The following is a 15,073-nucleotide window of genomic DNA, read 5'->3' on the forward strand; positions in this document are numbered from 1 at the left end:
CTTTTTAATATTTTCTGTAACCATAATGTTGTGAATGAAGCACTAACAACATTTCATATTATGTTTTCATCTCAATATAAAAACTGGTGCAACGATACTATCTAATTCCCTTGATGCAATGGTACAATTAAAAAAAAAATTAAACAATTCTGCTTGTTGTCGAGCCTTCTTTCAACGGCTAGTTAAATGAACCGCATCAAACACGTCTGAAAACAGTCCATTCCATAAGTCCCTTCGAAACAACAACAACAAAAAAAAAACCATCTCAGGTGAATATGGCTCCCAGTCAGCCAAAATTTGTATTTCTTTCCCATTATCGCTATCAAATAATAAACAAAAGACGATGCATGAACACTGTCAGTACCCTCAGCAGCCATAAACAACTCAATCAGATCCCATCTATCTCTTTCCTTCGAGAGATTCTCATTCAGTCCACCGTAGAGAGGTCATTGAAATACCAGATACGGTTCGGATCCCAATACTGAACACGATACTCTAAATGTGAGACTAGCCAACAAAGTTATAAATCCTTTATTTATGAATACATAACTTAAAATATTCTGCCACCAGTAAGGATTTGTTTTGAATTTCGCGCAAAGCTACACGAGGGCTATATGCGCTAGCCGTCCCTAATTTAGCAGTGTAAGACTAGATAGAAGGCAACTAGTCATCACCACCCACCGCCAACTCTTGGGGCTACTCTTTTACCGACGAATAGTGGGATTAACAGTCACATTATAACGTCCCCGCGGCTAAAAGGGCAAGCATGTTTGGTGGGACGGGGATTCAAATTCTCGGACTACGAGTCGAGTGCCACCTGGCCATGCCGGGCCCACTAGTAAGGAAACGTCACTTTTCTTCCGTAACTCTAATAAGGTTATTCCTACAAATCATTACACTAATAACACAATAGAAATTACTGTATCTCACATGTGTTACCTTGCATTTAATATAATCAAAAGAGATTTACCATTCCAAATAGTCTAAATGGTTTCGTAAAAAAATAAAACAAAGCAACATCCCAAACCTTAATGTCATTAGGAAATTTGAACGATTTGCTGAGCATTCCTTCATCAATATTATCGATATAAATACATTAATAAAGAGCAACGCTCATAAAATTGAGCGATGAAATAAGACATTAATCCAATTTGGCTGAACTCCCTGCTTTCATTTATCCAATGAGGTAACGTTCGTCTCGCACTCAGTCATTCAATCGACAGGCCGTTTACGTGGAACTTTGTCAAATACCTTCTGAATATTCCATATACACCAATGTCAAAAGATTAGCATGGTTCCGTGCGTATGTTTCATGTGTGAAGAGATACTGAAAAAATTTGTCTAATTTAAGTTTTAAGCATAACACAAGCATATTCGATAAATGTGGAAAAATGTTAAATGGAAATTTGTGAAAGGGCAAAACTGTATATGAAGTTTTAAAACAAAATATATAGAGATACTGGCGTGAGCCAGGAATTAACAGTTGCTGACTGTCTTTGGATAGGTTTCCTTAAGTTATTTGCATATTAGTTCATTTTGCTTTTTTGAATTTCCGGATTATTTACGCAGTATCTTTTCGAAATACTCGAACAAAGCAATAGTATCATGACCTTTCCTTTCCATTCGAGTTTCGAAGGTGGCGCACTGATAGCAGCGGTAAATACGAATATGGACGTAATTTGCATGCAGATCATAATGCACGTGAAACAAATACGTCATGGTCATTCAGAGAGATTAAAAGGTATTTAAACAAGCAAACGACGCAACTGTAATTAGTGGTTTGTGTCAAGTGTTAATTTATTTTGTTTTTCAAAGTTATTTGTTATCGACAGACGGGTAAGAGTTGGATTTTTTTAAAGCGTGCGTTAGCTAGTAATTGCGACTATTAATTGCATTATATATGTAAAAACGGCTGATGTAGGTAGAGAAAGATTATTAATTCAATTATGTTTCATATCTTAACACGACATGTTTATTATTTGTGTCTCGTAGGGGGGGCGGAAATAAATTTCTGGTTAATAGTGTTAGGTAAACTGTGGTTGGAAGTTCCCAACTAACTTTACGTACTGAGGAAGCTTTATTCCTCACTTCCTGAATTGTCGCTAGAAGTAGCTATTCATTCATGAGTTAACTGTTTTTTTTTATTTTGAATACGTGTTACTTTCGTCAAATCTACCTAGTATACAAGCTTGCGAGTATGAATTGAAGAATATGAGCTTTCAAATAATTGTTGAAGGGATATCGTATTGTGGCTAGACTCTATTTCTAGTGTCTTGTTCGTAATAGATGTGTGAATGTAATGTACGATATTTTAACTTTTCCAGTCTTCTCTTCTCACGATGGGGAGAGTTGCACTTTTGCCATTAGTGTTTCTGACGTTAACAATGAGGATCTCTGGTAGCTTATTGCCCATCACAACGCCAGCCACGGGTGAACTTGTACAGCAATTGGAAGAGTACATGAAAATTAAAGTAAACGAGCTAAAACTTGGTCTACACGAGGCTTTTGAACGAGACCGGATCAGAAATAAGAGAAGTGCTGATGCTTTATATGAAATAACCGCGAGAGATGGTATGTCTGTTGCGTGAACTGCTTTTTTCTGAATGTTTGTTTGTTCAATGGGTTGGTACTTCTTTTAGAAAGTCTAAAATGCGTGTCTTGTGACTACATCTGTAGTGTTGACTTTTTATATTTTGTGAACCTCTTTCCTGTCTAATGTCTTTTCCCAATTATTCAATCTTTTTTAGTGATCAAGGAAGATCAGTACATGGTGAAAGATGCAAAGTCTGAAAGGACCCACCCTCTGTCTAAATTTAATATATCTGCAGTAACGTCTGTTGGACATCGTGAAAATGACTTGCTGATATTAGCAACGTACAGTGGAAGTTTGATCATTTTGAAATTTGATAACCATTACTTCAATGTATGGACTACCTTGGATGGAAATGAAGTCGCTGTGAAGGTTAAGGTACTGCAACTATACTTTGAGGGGGGGGGGGAGTTCTATGACAAAATCTCATTTTGTTTTTGCCTATTTCATGTTCGTAACTTAATGGGTAGTTAATTCATAATGCAAAAAAATACGTTTAGCCTCTTATGACTGAACATTTCATACCTATGGCTTCTTTTCTCTAGCACTTCATCTATAGAGGACAACTATGGCTAGTAGCCCTGCAGTATAGAAAAAGCAAATATTTTGTCCAAACCTATAGCTTGGAAAGAAATCTTCTGCATAAAAGGCAAACTATTGTCCTTGAGGGTTTATCTGACATTGACTTGATATTAAACAACGGCATATTTTACTTGGGCGTTAGTACCTACAACAGGCAGACTCCAAATGGGATGACTTACCATGCTTACGTGAAGTAAGTGAAATAGTTTGCTAATTACTTTGAAAGTTATCTAAACTATTTCTGAAACCTAAATAAATCTTCCTTTTCATGATATTGTGTACGTGCCTATGCTAGGAGGTTTCTAAAGCAAGTTGTAAATTTTTAATATTTGACAGACTTTATGAATGGAGACATACCCAGTTTGACCTAGTAGCCACAGAACCAACGAAAGGAGTTGTATCTATTTCTATGTGGGTAATTGATGGAACTCTTTACCTGATGTGCCCCCAAGAAAGAGGTGATACTGAGGAAGAAATATTGGGATCATTAGTATTTATTTACAACTCTCGTAAGTTTGTCCTAATCTTCTTTGATAATTGCATATATAAAACTGCAAAACTTTTATTTTGTTTTGCTACAATAGTGCACATGCTAATCTGTCCTTTTCCTCTTTAGGACACGAGAAACTCGCCTACATACAAATCATTAAGTTTCCATTTCCAAAGGCAGCAAGACATTTTTCTGTAGAAAGAAACCACTATGTTGTATTTGTGGGCCAAAAGACTATTGTATATTGGTGGGCTGGTGAGCATAATGATTTGTACTTTTTCTTTGCATAACAAACTCCACTATAAACCACCCCCCCCCACCTAATTAAAAAAACAATGTTTTTGTTTTGTCTCTTCTCACGATACTACAAAACAAACATTCAATTCCCTCCATTGTCCTTATTTTAGGAGACCAGTTTTTGGAATGGTTACACTTGCCAGATTCTGAAGATGCCATAGATGTTTCAATAATGACTTTCCCAAGCAAAGAGGTTGCACTTGTTCTAGTATATCAGGTATGACTTATTTTGTCTAATCACTTGTATACTAAACCTGAGTTGCAATCAACTTTTTTTAAAATTTGCCTTTGTAATCTAAACTTGCTATAAATGTAATAGCGATATGTGCAAGTTCTTTTGTCTTTAAAATATCTGGTATTTTGCAACTTCAACTCTCTTACGTCTAAGCCTCTTGTTGTAAATGCAGAAACTTTCTCCTACCATGTTATGTACAAGTTGTAGGAATTACATGTTTAGTTTACTGAAAATGCAGTCTGGAACTTGGACCTTCATACTAGTACTTTTATCTTTCTTGCTTTCAGCACAAAATAACATTTTACATAGAAGATGAATCGTCTGTGTATACCAAAGATTATACAATACAGCTTGAACAAAGTGTGTATGCAAGAAGTATTTTCTTTTACAATGCAAGAAAATACTACTTGGCTTTCATTGTGTACGAGGCTCGACTAAAAGGACCAAGTGTGTGGAAACTTGATGTGCAGACATATGAAAGTTCATCCCTACCTGTTGTTGATCCTCTAATCAACTGTCTGAATAACTTAAATCATGAGCTTGCAACACAAGAAGAGAAGCAGAACTATGTTCTGAAAAACTTGGACAAGGTGTGGGTAAATAACAGACCCCAAAATATAACTGCAGAAGTGATTGTTAAAGGTAGGGTCATACTTCTTGTAATATTGTTAAATAAACAATACTATAGATTTGTTCCTCTTACACGTGTAGTATTTGCTACAAGATGGTGTCTTCCCTACAAATGCCTACCATGAATTGTAATCTATTTATCAAATGACTACTTTCATGAACTTTAATATGCTAAATGAACTCTCTCTCTCTCTCTCTCTTTTAAGCAACCTTTCTACTATTATATTTACCTGAATGAAACTCTTCATTTTGTTTCATAGCTTCTTAACATTGAATTTATAAATGGTGGCTCTGAAGTCTTTACATCCATTGATCTAAGAGTAACTAGCCTAACATTAGTAGCTTTTGACGTATTGCCTTCTTTTTACAGGCAATGTCATGGTAAAAGGACTTGTAAATGTTAATGAGGCATCTATAACTACAATGGAACTTGAGCATGTTCCACCATACACCTTCAGAGAAATTAAAGATCAGATTGAACACGAACAAAATGAGATCCATGCTATATTGGAGGACTTTGAAAACTTAGTTTTCAAGTCAAAAGACCAGGAAATTATAGGTATACATGTACAATAATCCTACCCTCATACTATGAAGATTATTTTGTGTGTAACCTAAACTTTTTTTTTGTCCACTTTTTAAACCTATCTAATCCCTTTTTTTTTTTTCAGTTTAGCTTAACTTGCTTGTAATTATAAATTAAAGGTTTACATTGTTTAACTATTTCAATATTTTCAGGTAACATTGAGTTTACAAAACCAGTTACTGCTGAAAGGGTCCAGATTGGGCATATCTTCAATGATGTAATTTTAAATGGTATTCCAATAACCAGGCTACGTGACTTTACCTTGAAGACAAAAGGTTCTCAGGTGATAACTGGGGATTTGGTTTTTGACAAAATATGGGTTGACAAGCTGTATGTTGACAACTTGTTAAATGGTGTAAATATGAGTGGTATGTATTGTTTTTATAAATGCGTTCTTTTCTTAAATTACTCTTCTATGACTTTTGAGCAATACTGACTCTTTTTAGCTCTTTAACTATTTGTTGTAAAACTCCTCCTTTTTTTTTTCCCTTGTAATGCTATTAACTAAATTGATATTCAATTTAGACCTACTACTTCTACATGGAAATCAAACAGTTACTGGAAATTTGAAGTTTCACAACATTATTCTGGACACTGACCTCTTTATTGGAAGTGGATATACTTTAAATAATGTGGACCCTAGAAGCTGGGTTACAACAAACCATCCACAGACTATTGGTGGTGTAAAGACGTTAAAGTCTCTAAATGTGCATGAAAACCTGGATGTCAGAACCACTACGAATGGGGTAAGTAACGTATTTTAATTCAAAGCTCTATCATTGGGTATTTGTAAGGTTTCGTATGATGTGTTTTGTTTGTAGTGTTTATTTATTATCTTGTACTACTACTTTCTGCATTCATTCTAAGTAACTAACTGGAACTTGTATGCAAGAATAAGCTTGTAGCATGTTCTCAAAGACGTTTTAAACTATTGGAATGCTTATCTGATTTATTTATAACAGCGTGATCTTTCGGAGATTGCTAGAAGAGCCGTTCGTTTAGATAGAGAACAAACTATCACTGGTCAACTAAAATTTGAAGCACCCCTCCATGTGGATGGTGACATGTTAATAAATGGTAAAATAAATGGCTATATTGATGTCCACGCTCTACAACATGGAACTGTAGACAAAACAAGTGAACAAGAGATAAAAGGTTTGTTTCATGAACTTGCTTGCTAATCTTTTCATTCCTGTTTAAAAGTTGAAAGGGGAGGTTAGTGTCAAGGCCTTGTAGCTTCTAAACTGGTTGAATGGAGCATCTGCTAAATAGCTTCTGTTTTCCCTTTTACTTGACACCTTAATTTCCTTCCTTACATAACTGTTTAAAGCAGGCTCTAATCATTACATTACTTCAGTCCTAATATAAGCTACTTAACAGAACGTTTTTTCTATTGTAGGTGAAAAGGTATTTCTTGCTCCAGTGTATGTAAGGGGTAATGTGGAAGTAAAGGGAAGAACCAATGGAATAAAATTGGGAACAGACGTTGTTACTACAAACACTCCCCAGACAATTTATGGTAACTTTAAATTTCAAGAATTGGTCTCTTTTGGGGAGAACTTGGAAACTGGATTAGTGAATGGAATAGACTTGAGTGAAGAAGTAATACTGCAGCATGGTCATCAGGTGGTGAATAGCTTTAAAGTGTTTAAAGAATCTATAGTTGTGGAAGAAGATATAACCATGGAAGATGGTATAAAGATAGATGATGTAGACCCTTCTGAATTTGTGAAGAAAATAATCTTGCCAGACAACTTGACTGTAACTGAACCTGTCGTTTTTCAAAACCTGGTTATTAATGGAAACCTCTGGGCAAGAGAAGGAATAAATGGCTATCCAATTTGGGATCTGAAAGATGCATTATGGTTAAAAAGTGAAGAACAAGTAAGTTTGAATCTAATATATGCACCCCTTTATAGTTGTGAAGGGGGTTAGAACCCTCATATTTAAATAGATTAATTAGTGACTTTTCTGCTTAAATCTAAATTTCTCCTCTTTAATTCAAATGTTCTCTAAAACGTGCACATTATTCAAACAGAGAATCCCTGTACCTGTAACTTTCCCTGGGGCTGTTATGTTTGAAAAGGAACTTCTAGTTGATACGATCAATGGGTACCATATGGATGAATTTGTTTACACGTATGGTGATGAAGTTATTACAGCAGAAAAGACTTTCACTGGCACTGTCTCTGTAGAAGGGGAAATTTCTTTAGAAGATGGAGTAACTTTGAATGGAATAGATATCTCTGAACTTGAGAAAATTGTAAGTGCTTGTTTTCGGCAGCAAATAGGTTCCAATTTGGTTCACTTTCATTTCTTAAATGACCCAGTAAATAATTGTCTTCTCTTTAAAAGCACTGTTGTATTTGTAGGTTGTTCGAAACAAAGGAAATTATACCATCCATGGAAGAAAAACTCTAAAATCCTTGGAAGTTAGAGGAGACATAATAGTCAAAACAACTGTGAACTCCATTGATTTGTCGGAAGATGTGATGTTAACAGACAAAGAACAAGTTGTTACAGGTAAGTTTCAGTAACTGCCACAGAAGCTTGACCCCGTTTGTATCGGTTGACCTGTATATGTGAACATTGGAAGAGTGAATTTGTTTTCTATGAATGTCCTTTTTACCTGAAACTTTCTCTGGCCTTTTTTTTTTTTTTTTAATTTCTTCTACAGGTCACCTCAAAATGACTGAACCTGTTATAGTAAAAGGAAATGTCTTTGCTAAAGAAATTGTAGTAGAGGAAACTGTGAATAATGTGGATATCTCTGACTTTGCCTCAAATGTTGTCTTCACTGATGAGCCCTTCAAGAAACCTTTAAGGAACAAGGCTTTTGTTAATGGATTTAAAGGTATTTTCCTATTTCATTCATTAATTTGGCAAGTGATCAATGACTTGTTGTGACACCTTAAGTAATTAATTATATATGCTTTTGAGGCCACCTTGACTTCAACTAAAAGTTTTTAGATCTTTTTATTTACTATACTAAGGAATCTTTCAACACCTTGTCTACTTGCTTGCTCTTAATTTGGAAACTGAAACGTGGTGTCCCTCTTTGAAACAAAAGTGCTTTTTGGTAAATGCTATGACTTTGCCATTTGAAAATGAAAGAATCTATGCACCTTTTTGATCAAGAACCAAACTCTTACTTTTTAACAACTATTTGCTTTTCTTCTATAGCAAAGAACATTCAAGCAAAGGGAACAATAGACATGGTGAATATAGATGAATTTGCGAAAAGAGTTGTAACTATAGACACTCCTCAAAGAATATGGGCTCCTAAAAATTTCACTGGTAATCTTGAGTTCAAAGGCCAACTTCATGCTCAGACAGTCAATGGTCTGAACCTAAGAGACCATGTGGACAGAGTAATATTCAAAAATAGAGATGAGGTAGTACGTGGCAAAAAAACTATAAAAGGGTGAGTTTCAAATTTTCTTTTACTTTTGTCATGTAACTAGGTCCGAGATCGTATTTTCTTTTTAACTAACCTCCTAAAACGCTTAACAACATTACTCCTGCTATTTCTTCCTCCCCAGGAGTGTTACCATAGAAGGGAATTTGAATATTGATGGCTACCTCAATGATGTAGATCTTCCTAAACTACAAAGAAAAGCAATGTCCAAAAGCAGACCAAACAACATTAGTGCTCCAATGGCTTTTGTAAACAGTGTAAACATTGGTAAGTAATACTTGGAATAAAACCTCTTGACTTTTGTGTACATCACTCTTCTAAATGTAACTATTCCTTTTGAAACCTCTTCCCCAAAATAAAGGCTTGTCCTTTCCAACAGGACATCTAATAGTTAAAGAGCCTGCCACACTAGATGGAGTAGATCTTCGGTTGGTGGCTTTCTTGGATGAAGATGTTCTCTTCACAGACTTGAATACATTTACTTCAGTCGTGGAATCCCATGGCGACATTACTGTTAATGGCCTAGTAGATGGATGCGACTTGCGATGGGTGAGTGCTGCAACATTTATGTGGAAACGTAATTGTCATGTACCTCCTAAACCTGTTTGCAACTATATTGTTGCACTTAAACAAGAATGTTATTTACAGTCACCTTTTTAAACTAAGCAGTGTTTTTTACTGAAGCTTTTTTATATTCAATAGCTGGCTGAACATGCCTTGTACTTGAACAGAACTAACAAACCTATAACTGGGCAAAAGAGATTCCATCACCTTTCTGTGAATGGAAGCATGCATGTTGGTGGTACTATCAATGGCATTGACATTCAACTTTTGGCAGAAAAGATGGTAACAAAATCGGATCGGCAAACAATTACTGGAAAAGTTCACTTTCAGAAAGGCCTAGAGGTGAAGGAGCTTGAACTGAAAGACTCTGTTAATGGAGTGAACATTAACTTCATTTTCAAAGATGCTGTTAGAAAATCTGTTCCACAAGTGAGTGAACGCATTTTTTTTCTAGCATTATTTTGAGATAGCTATCTTGTTTGTAAAATGGTACTCTACTTCCATCCTGACAATTTCTACTTCCATCCTGACAATTTCTTGCAATTGCACTTCTTTTTTGGGTGGCAACAACAACATAGAGGTATATGTAGTAAGTTTCTAAAGCTTACTTGTAATACTTATGTGCATATAATAGCTCTTAGTTACCTATTTCTTCTCGTCTTGCAGGTAATAACTAGTTCCAAGAAGTTTACAAATGCTGTTGGAATAGTGGTGAAACAGAACTTAATGGTGGAAAAAGATGTGAAAGTATTTGAAAAAGTGAATGATGTAGATATCTCTGAATTGAGTAAAATTACAGTTCTGAGATATGGGGAACAGGAAATTTATGGAAGGAAGACCCTCTCAAACATAATCATCCATCAAAACATGTATGTGGGAGGTAAGTTTGTTTGTTTCCACACCCGTCATGAGAAACGGAATTCTCTAATTTTGTACTTATCTCCAACTAATCTTGACTTTTAGATTTCTTCATGCAGGCTTGGAGCTCTGGCTGAATCTTTCCTTTTTAAATGATATTTTCTGTATGCAAACTTCTATACACACAAGATTTCCTAAATGTCTCTCTTTCTCCAGGACATGTAAATACAATAATGATCCCACAAGATCTGATTGCTGTGAACACAACGGAAACAATCTATGGTCCAACAATCTTTCTGGCTCCTGTCCATGTGGAAGGAAACCTTTTTGTGAGGGGGAAACTTGACAAAACTGATCTAAACTCTCTGCTTGAGAATCGAGTGACGCTGTCGGGTAATGAAGAAATTCATGCAGACTTCACGTTCAAAAACGAAGTTCACGTGAACAGTAAGTAGTATATAGCCTCACTTAGACTTGTTTTGGAAAGTAGGAAGGATTAGACAAGGAACATATCTTCAGTGTTTTTTAAGCCAACTTTAAGATTAGTAACTAACTGTGACCTTGCATGTCCATTTTGTTTCTTCTATTTAGATCTTGAAGTGGATAAGATAAATGACGTATTGGTGTCTAGTATTGTAACCACAACAGGAAATCATGAAATCAAAGGTTTGAAGACCTTTTCAGAAGATCTGAATATTGGTGGAAGTCTCCAAGTTTGGAGAATAAATGGAATAGATTTGCAGTACCTTGATGAACATGTTGTAAGACACAACCGTAGAGAAACTATTACTGACTTCACTGTAAGCAACACATGGCGTTACCTTCCTATTACTACTTTTATCATGCAAATGTAACTTTTTTTTTTAGCAGGTTTGGAAAAAACCCTTTTTATACAATTACTCTTGTCCACGTACACTCATTGAGTTTTTTATTTAACTTGCAGGTCTTCCATGCACCACTAGAAGTGGTTACATCTGTTAAGGTGGTAGAAACTGTTAATGGATTGGATATCAGTGAAATGGCAGAATTCTTCTTTTATGAGAGTGACCAATTAAGCCAAGAACTACGTTATTTGGACAGACTCTCAACAGAACAACGTAGAGCACTAAACCACCAGTTTGAGGCTCATAAATGTAAGTGAATATTGTTTGAGGATGGGAGTACTGTACCCTACTCGCCGATTGACCCTTCCCCTATATCAATCATGCTGCACTTTAAAAGATCTTTTTAACTGCAATTAGTTTGAAGTATTAATACAAATCCTCTTGTTTCAGACCAAATCTCCGAGTTGGCATACTTTGAGTTGGTTCAGGAAATTGATATGGTATCCACAAAGTTCTTTTCAATCCCAATGTATACTTACTATAGGTAAGTCTTTTGTTTGCAAACAATGCAACTTAAAGCTAATCTTCCCTGTTTACTTTAGCAACATTCACACTAGCAAAGGTGTTTGTTTTTAACCAGAATTTTCGTATTTTACTCTCCAGGGATGTATATCATGTCTTTCCTATAAATTTACTGGTTGCTTGGAGAACAGAGCGAACCAACTGTGACTTTTCTGAGGATCACTGCTGTGAAGTCTCTTCTACCCTTATATTTAATGTTGCTGCTAATGGAACACTTGCACTATACAATGGTCCAATAGACAAAAGGCTCTTCCCATTTATCTTCCATAGCTCTGTATCCAATCTTGGGTACACCTTGTGGACAAATACCACCAGTAGCAGGAAACGGTAAGTTTCTATTTTACATGCTTATCTTTTATCCCGTTTCTAAATGGGTGGGTTGTAGCTTTGATACACTAAACAAATTTCTGTGACTGAATATTGACTTTGCAAGTGCTGTTCTAAAATCCAACTTTGCTTTTTACAATGAAGCACTAGTACATTTATCTTAATGTCTCTTTACTTTGACCTAGTTGTCATCACAAAGGTGTTGAAGAAACGCTTGTTACGCCTGTCCATGGGCAATATTGGCAGCCTGATCAAAATGGATCCTTAAATATAAGAAATTCACCTTATGTTTCTGATGTCAAGATCTTCAAAGTGGATGACTTCGTATACCTAGCAGTGTCATATTTATATGACAAGAAAACTAGTAAGATCTGGTGGCTTGTTTCCACAAGAATTCTTTCCTAATAAGTAACTTATATGTACGTCTTTTAGTCATGTGAATGCTTCAGGATTGTTGCAGTTTGTGAACACACTTTTTAAATGCAGCAGTCTGCTCATTATTCACATATTTAATTTCTATGCAGATACAACTGGGAATACTATAATCTACAAACATGACTCTCTCTTGAATAAGTGGTCCATACATCAGACACTACCTACCTACTATGCTGTGGCCTTGGATTTAGTGGCCGTAAGAGATTCTGAAGAACCAACTATTTTACTTGCTGTAGCTAACAGATTAGCACCAGAAGGATTATCTGGAAGTTCTGTAGTTTACTCATGGAGTTATAATATGCAGAAGGTAAGTTTTGGAATACCACTTGGTTTTAAAAGACCTAAACAGTTTGAGGATAGGTCTAAAGTTGACCTTTTTAGACGTGTAAAATTGCAACTGGCCTAACGTAATTATAGGGATGTGCTACTACACTTGTGTAAGCAAAGTGTATTTCTAAAACGTGTTACTTACATTTTAATTCTGCAATGCAGATGGTACTAACTTTAACCCTAATTTAAACTCCGGCTTGGATTCATCCTCGAATATCTTGTTGAGGAGAAAATAACAGCATAACAAACTCTGATACTAACTTGTGGAAACCTGACAGCATCTCCTTAAGTAAAGTGATTTTTGCGAGATGTTTATGTACAAATTTTTGTATAATTTCAGTTTGAGGTCCTCAAGGAAGTGCTCACATCTCTCCCAAGTTCAGTGCTTTGGGTTGATACAGGAGACTACTTGTTTGTACTATTTGCTAATGAAAAGACAATGCTCCATCAAAATTACAACTGGAATAACTTGTACCTGGAGCCTGTTAATGTGTATCTTTATCACTACCACAATCTTGAGTGGGTCCAGAGTATTAATGTCAGAGGTGTTCACTCTTTGGCCACATTCAGATTAGCAGGTAAGATTTAACAATTGCTTGTTTCTTGGAAGTTGTAGATCTCAAGATCTCGTTAAGAACGTACTGACTTTTCCCTTGCCTGTTTAGGTGAAACCTATGTAATGGCAGCTAGCAACCACCTTCAACTTGTATATCTCCTTCAGTGGCGTGGATTTGCAGGCTTTAAAGTAGTACAGGAAATCCCATCAGCTGGGGTGGAACATGTACATGTGTATTGGTCGGCTAATGAAGACCTGATGGTTGCTGTTGCATCTTCCACAGGGCATACTAAGATTTTGAAGGCAGTTATTCGTGGTACAGCTGTAACACCAATAGAAGGCCATCCAAGATACACGGACCTAGAGTACTTCACTAATGTTTCATATTTTAATAATTTCTTGTTAAAACCTTAACCAATTATGCACTAACCTTGGATCAAAAGACGAACAACAATTCTCCCACAAGCAACTCCCTTTTGCAACTAATGTTGAGTTTTTGTATGTATATAACTGTTATGAATAAACTTTTTTTTATATAACAATTCCTACCATTTCAGAGTGCATACCACTGTACAAACAATGCACAGTGACTTTGCTTCCATGACCTTATCAGCTCCTAGAAACTTGGTGCAACTTTATGCAATCTATTTTAAATCGTTTTATTAGACCTGAGGCCTAATGTTCATTTTGGTAATGAAATGTAGTAATTTTGTCACTTGCTTACATTTGGTTACTAACTGAACTGGTAATAACGTTGCACACTTTTCCTCCACACTATCTGAACAAAAAACACCCTACCCTTATAAAGGAGGGGGAGAAGCCTTTAATCTCTTGAAGTAATTGGGGAATTTTAATTAGTGTACAAAAATAACTTATTTCAATCTCTGTATTGCCAGTTATTCAAAACTGATTTTAACTTTAAGTGGTAGTTGCTTAATTTACATTTAATAACAAACTTCATTAGTGTACTTCCTCGTGACGACTTGCAGGTTGAAACATGTGGATGAGGACCTTCCCACTTCTCTCCTGGATAGAAATAGAGGAAAGATGAACTGTTGTAATTATACTCGATGTACACCTAACTTGATTTTGAATAATATCTTTCACTATCTGCCCTTTCGTAAAGAATCGTAACATGTTAGAATGATCATAAACAAAGATAATGGAAGTGTTTCAAAGGTACTAAAGCTCCCACTATTAATACATTAAACTTTATCTAAATGCTGCTATTAATAACCTGCTTGTAAACGTAGATTTAAGTTCCATCGTGGTTTTATTAAAGCCATTTCTTTTAAAAGCTAAATCTCTTAATACTACAGACCAACAATATTGGTATCAAAACTTGCCTATGACATTAGCAAGAGCCTCCATCTGATCACAGCCAAAACAACTTCGTTTTTTTTTTTTTTTTCTCTAATATGGGCAACAATTGTTTTGAGCTCCAAAAGCCTATGAGAAATCCAAAATTTGGATTAGTGTGTTTTTGTTCTTTACACTGCACCATACCATAATTCGTTTTAAGAGAAGTAGCAAAGTGCTGTTAATATCTTCTGTATCTTGTATCAAGCTGTACATTGTGCTTTGATAACATTTTGGGACCATTTGGAGATCTCGTTATTCCATCTTTTGTTGTCAATGTAAACTCGATCCTCTTTTTGTTTTTCTTTTGTAGGAGGGGGGGGTTAATTCGGCTTTTGTAAATTAATTGCCTCTACAACATTGGTAGGCAACCGGTTCCAAAAACTAATTGCATTGTCAAAAGGGACATA

At 35.6% G+C, this 15,073-nt stretch overlaps 1 protein-coding gene across 1 annotated transcript; it reads left to right on the forward strand.

Annotated features, from left to right (window-relative positions):
* The first annotated feature begins 1,762 nt into the window (after positions 1–1,762).
* LOC143222822 (uncharacterized) lies at positions 1,763–13,846 on the forward strand. The gene is made up of 30 exons (XM_076449899.1): positions 1,763–1,836; positions 2,325–2,571; positions 2,748–2,968; positions 3,136–3,365; positions 3,509–3,681; positions 3,789–3,917; positions 4,070–4,176; positions 4,482–4,836; positions 5,195–5,383; positions 5,563–5,778; positions 5,936–6,156; positions 6,373–6,565; positions 6,810–7,294; positions 7,449–7,673; positions 7,783–7,933; positions 8,088–8,264; positions 8,594–8,834; positions 8,953–9,095; positions 9,208–9,377; positions 9,531–9,821; positions 10,059–10,272; positions 10,467–10,697; positions 10,842–11,050; positions 11,194–11,383; positions 11,525–11,618; positions 11,738–11,983; positions 12,169–12,347; positions 12,508–12,725; positions 13,089–13,326; positions 13,414–13,846. The coding sequence occupies exons 2-30, from the start codon at positions 2,340–2,342 to the stop codon at positions 13,716–13,718; spliced, it is 6,273 nt and encodes a 2,090-aa protein (XP_076306014.1). The 5' UTR covers positions 1,763–1,836; positions 2,325–2,339; the 3' UTR covers positions 13,719–13,846.
* Positions 13,847–15,073: the final 1,227 nt, after the last annotated feature.

The sequence above is a fragment of the Tachypleus tridentatus genome, chromosome 8 (assembly GCF_004210375.1).
Source record: "Tachypleus tridentatus isolate NWPU-2018 chromosome 8, ASM421037v1, whole genome shotgun sequence".
In the NCBI taxonomy this organism is placed as follows: domain Eukaryota; kingdom Metazoa; phylum Arthropoda; class Merostomata; order Xiphosura; family Limulidae; genus Tachypleus; species Tachypleus tridentatus.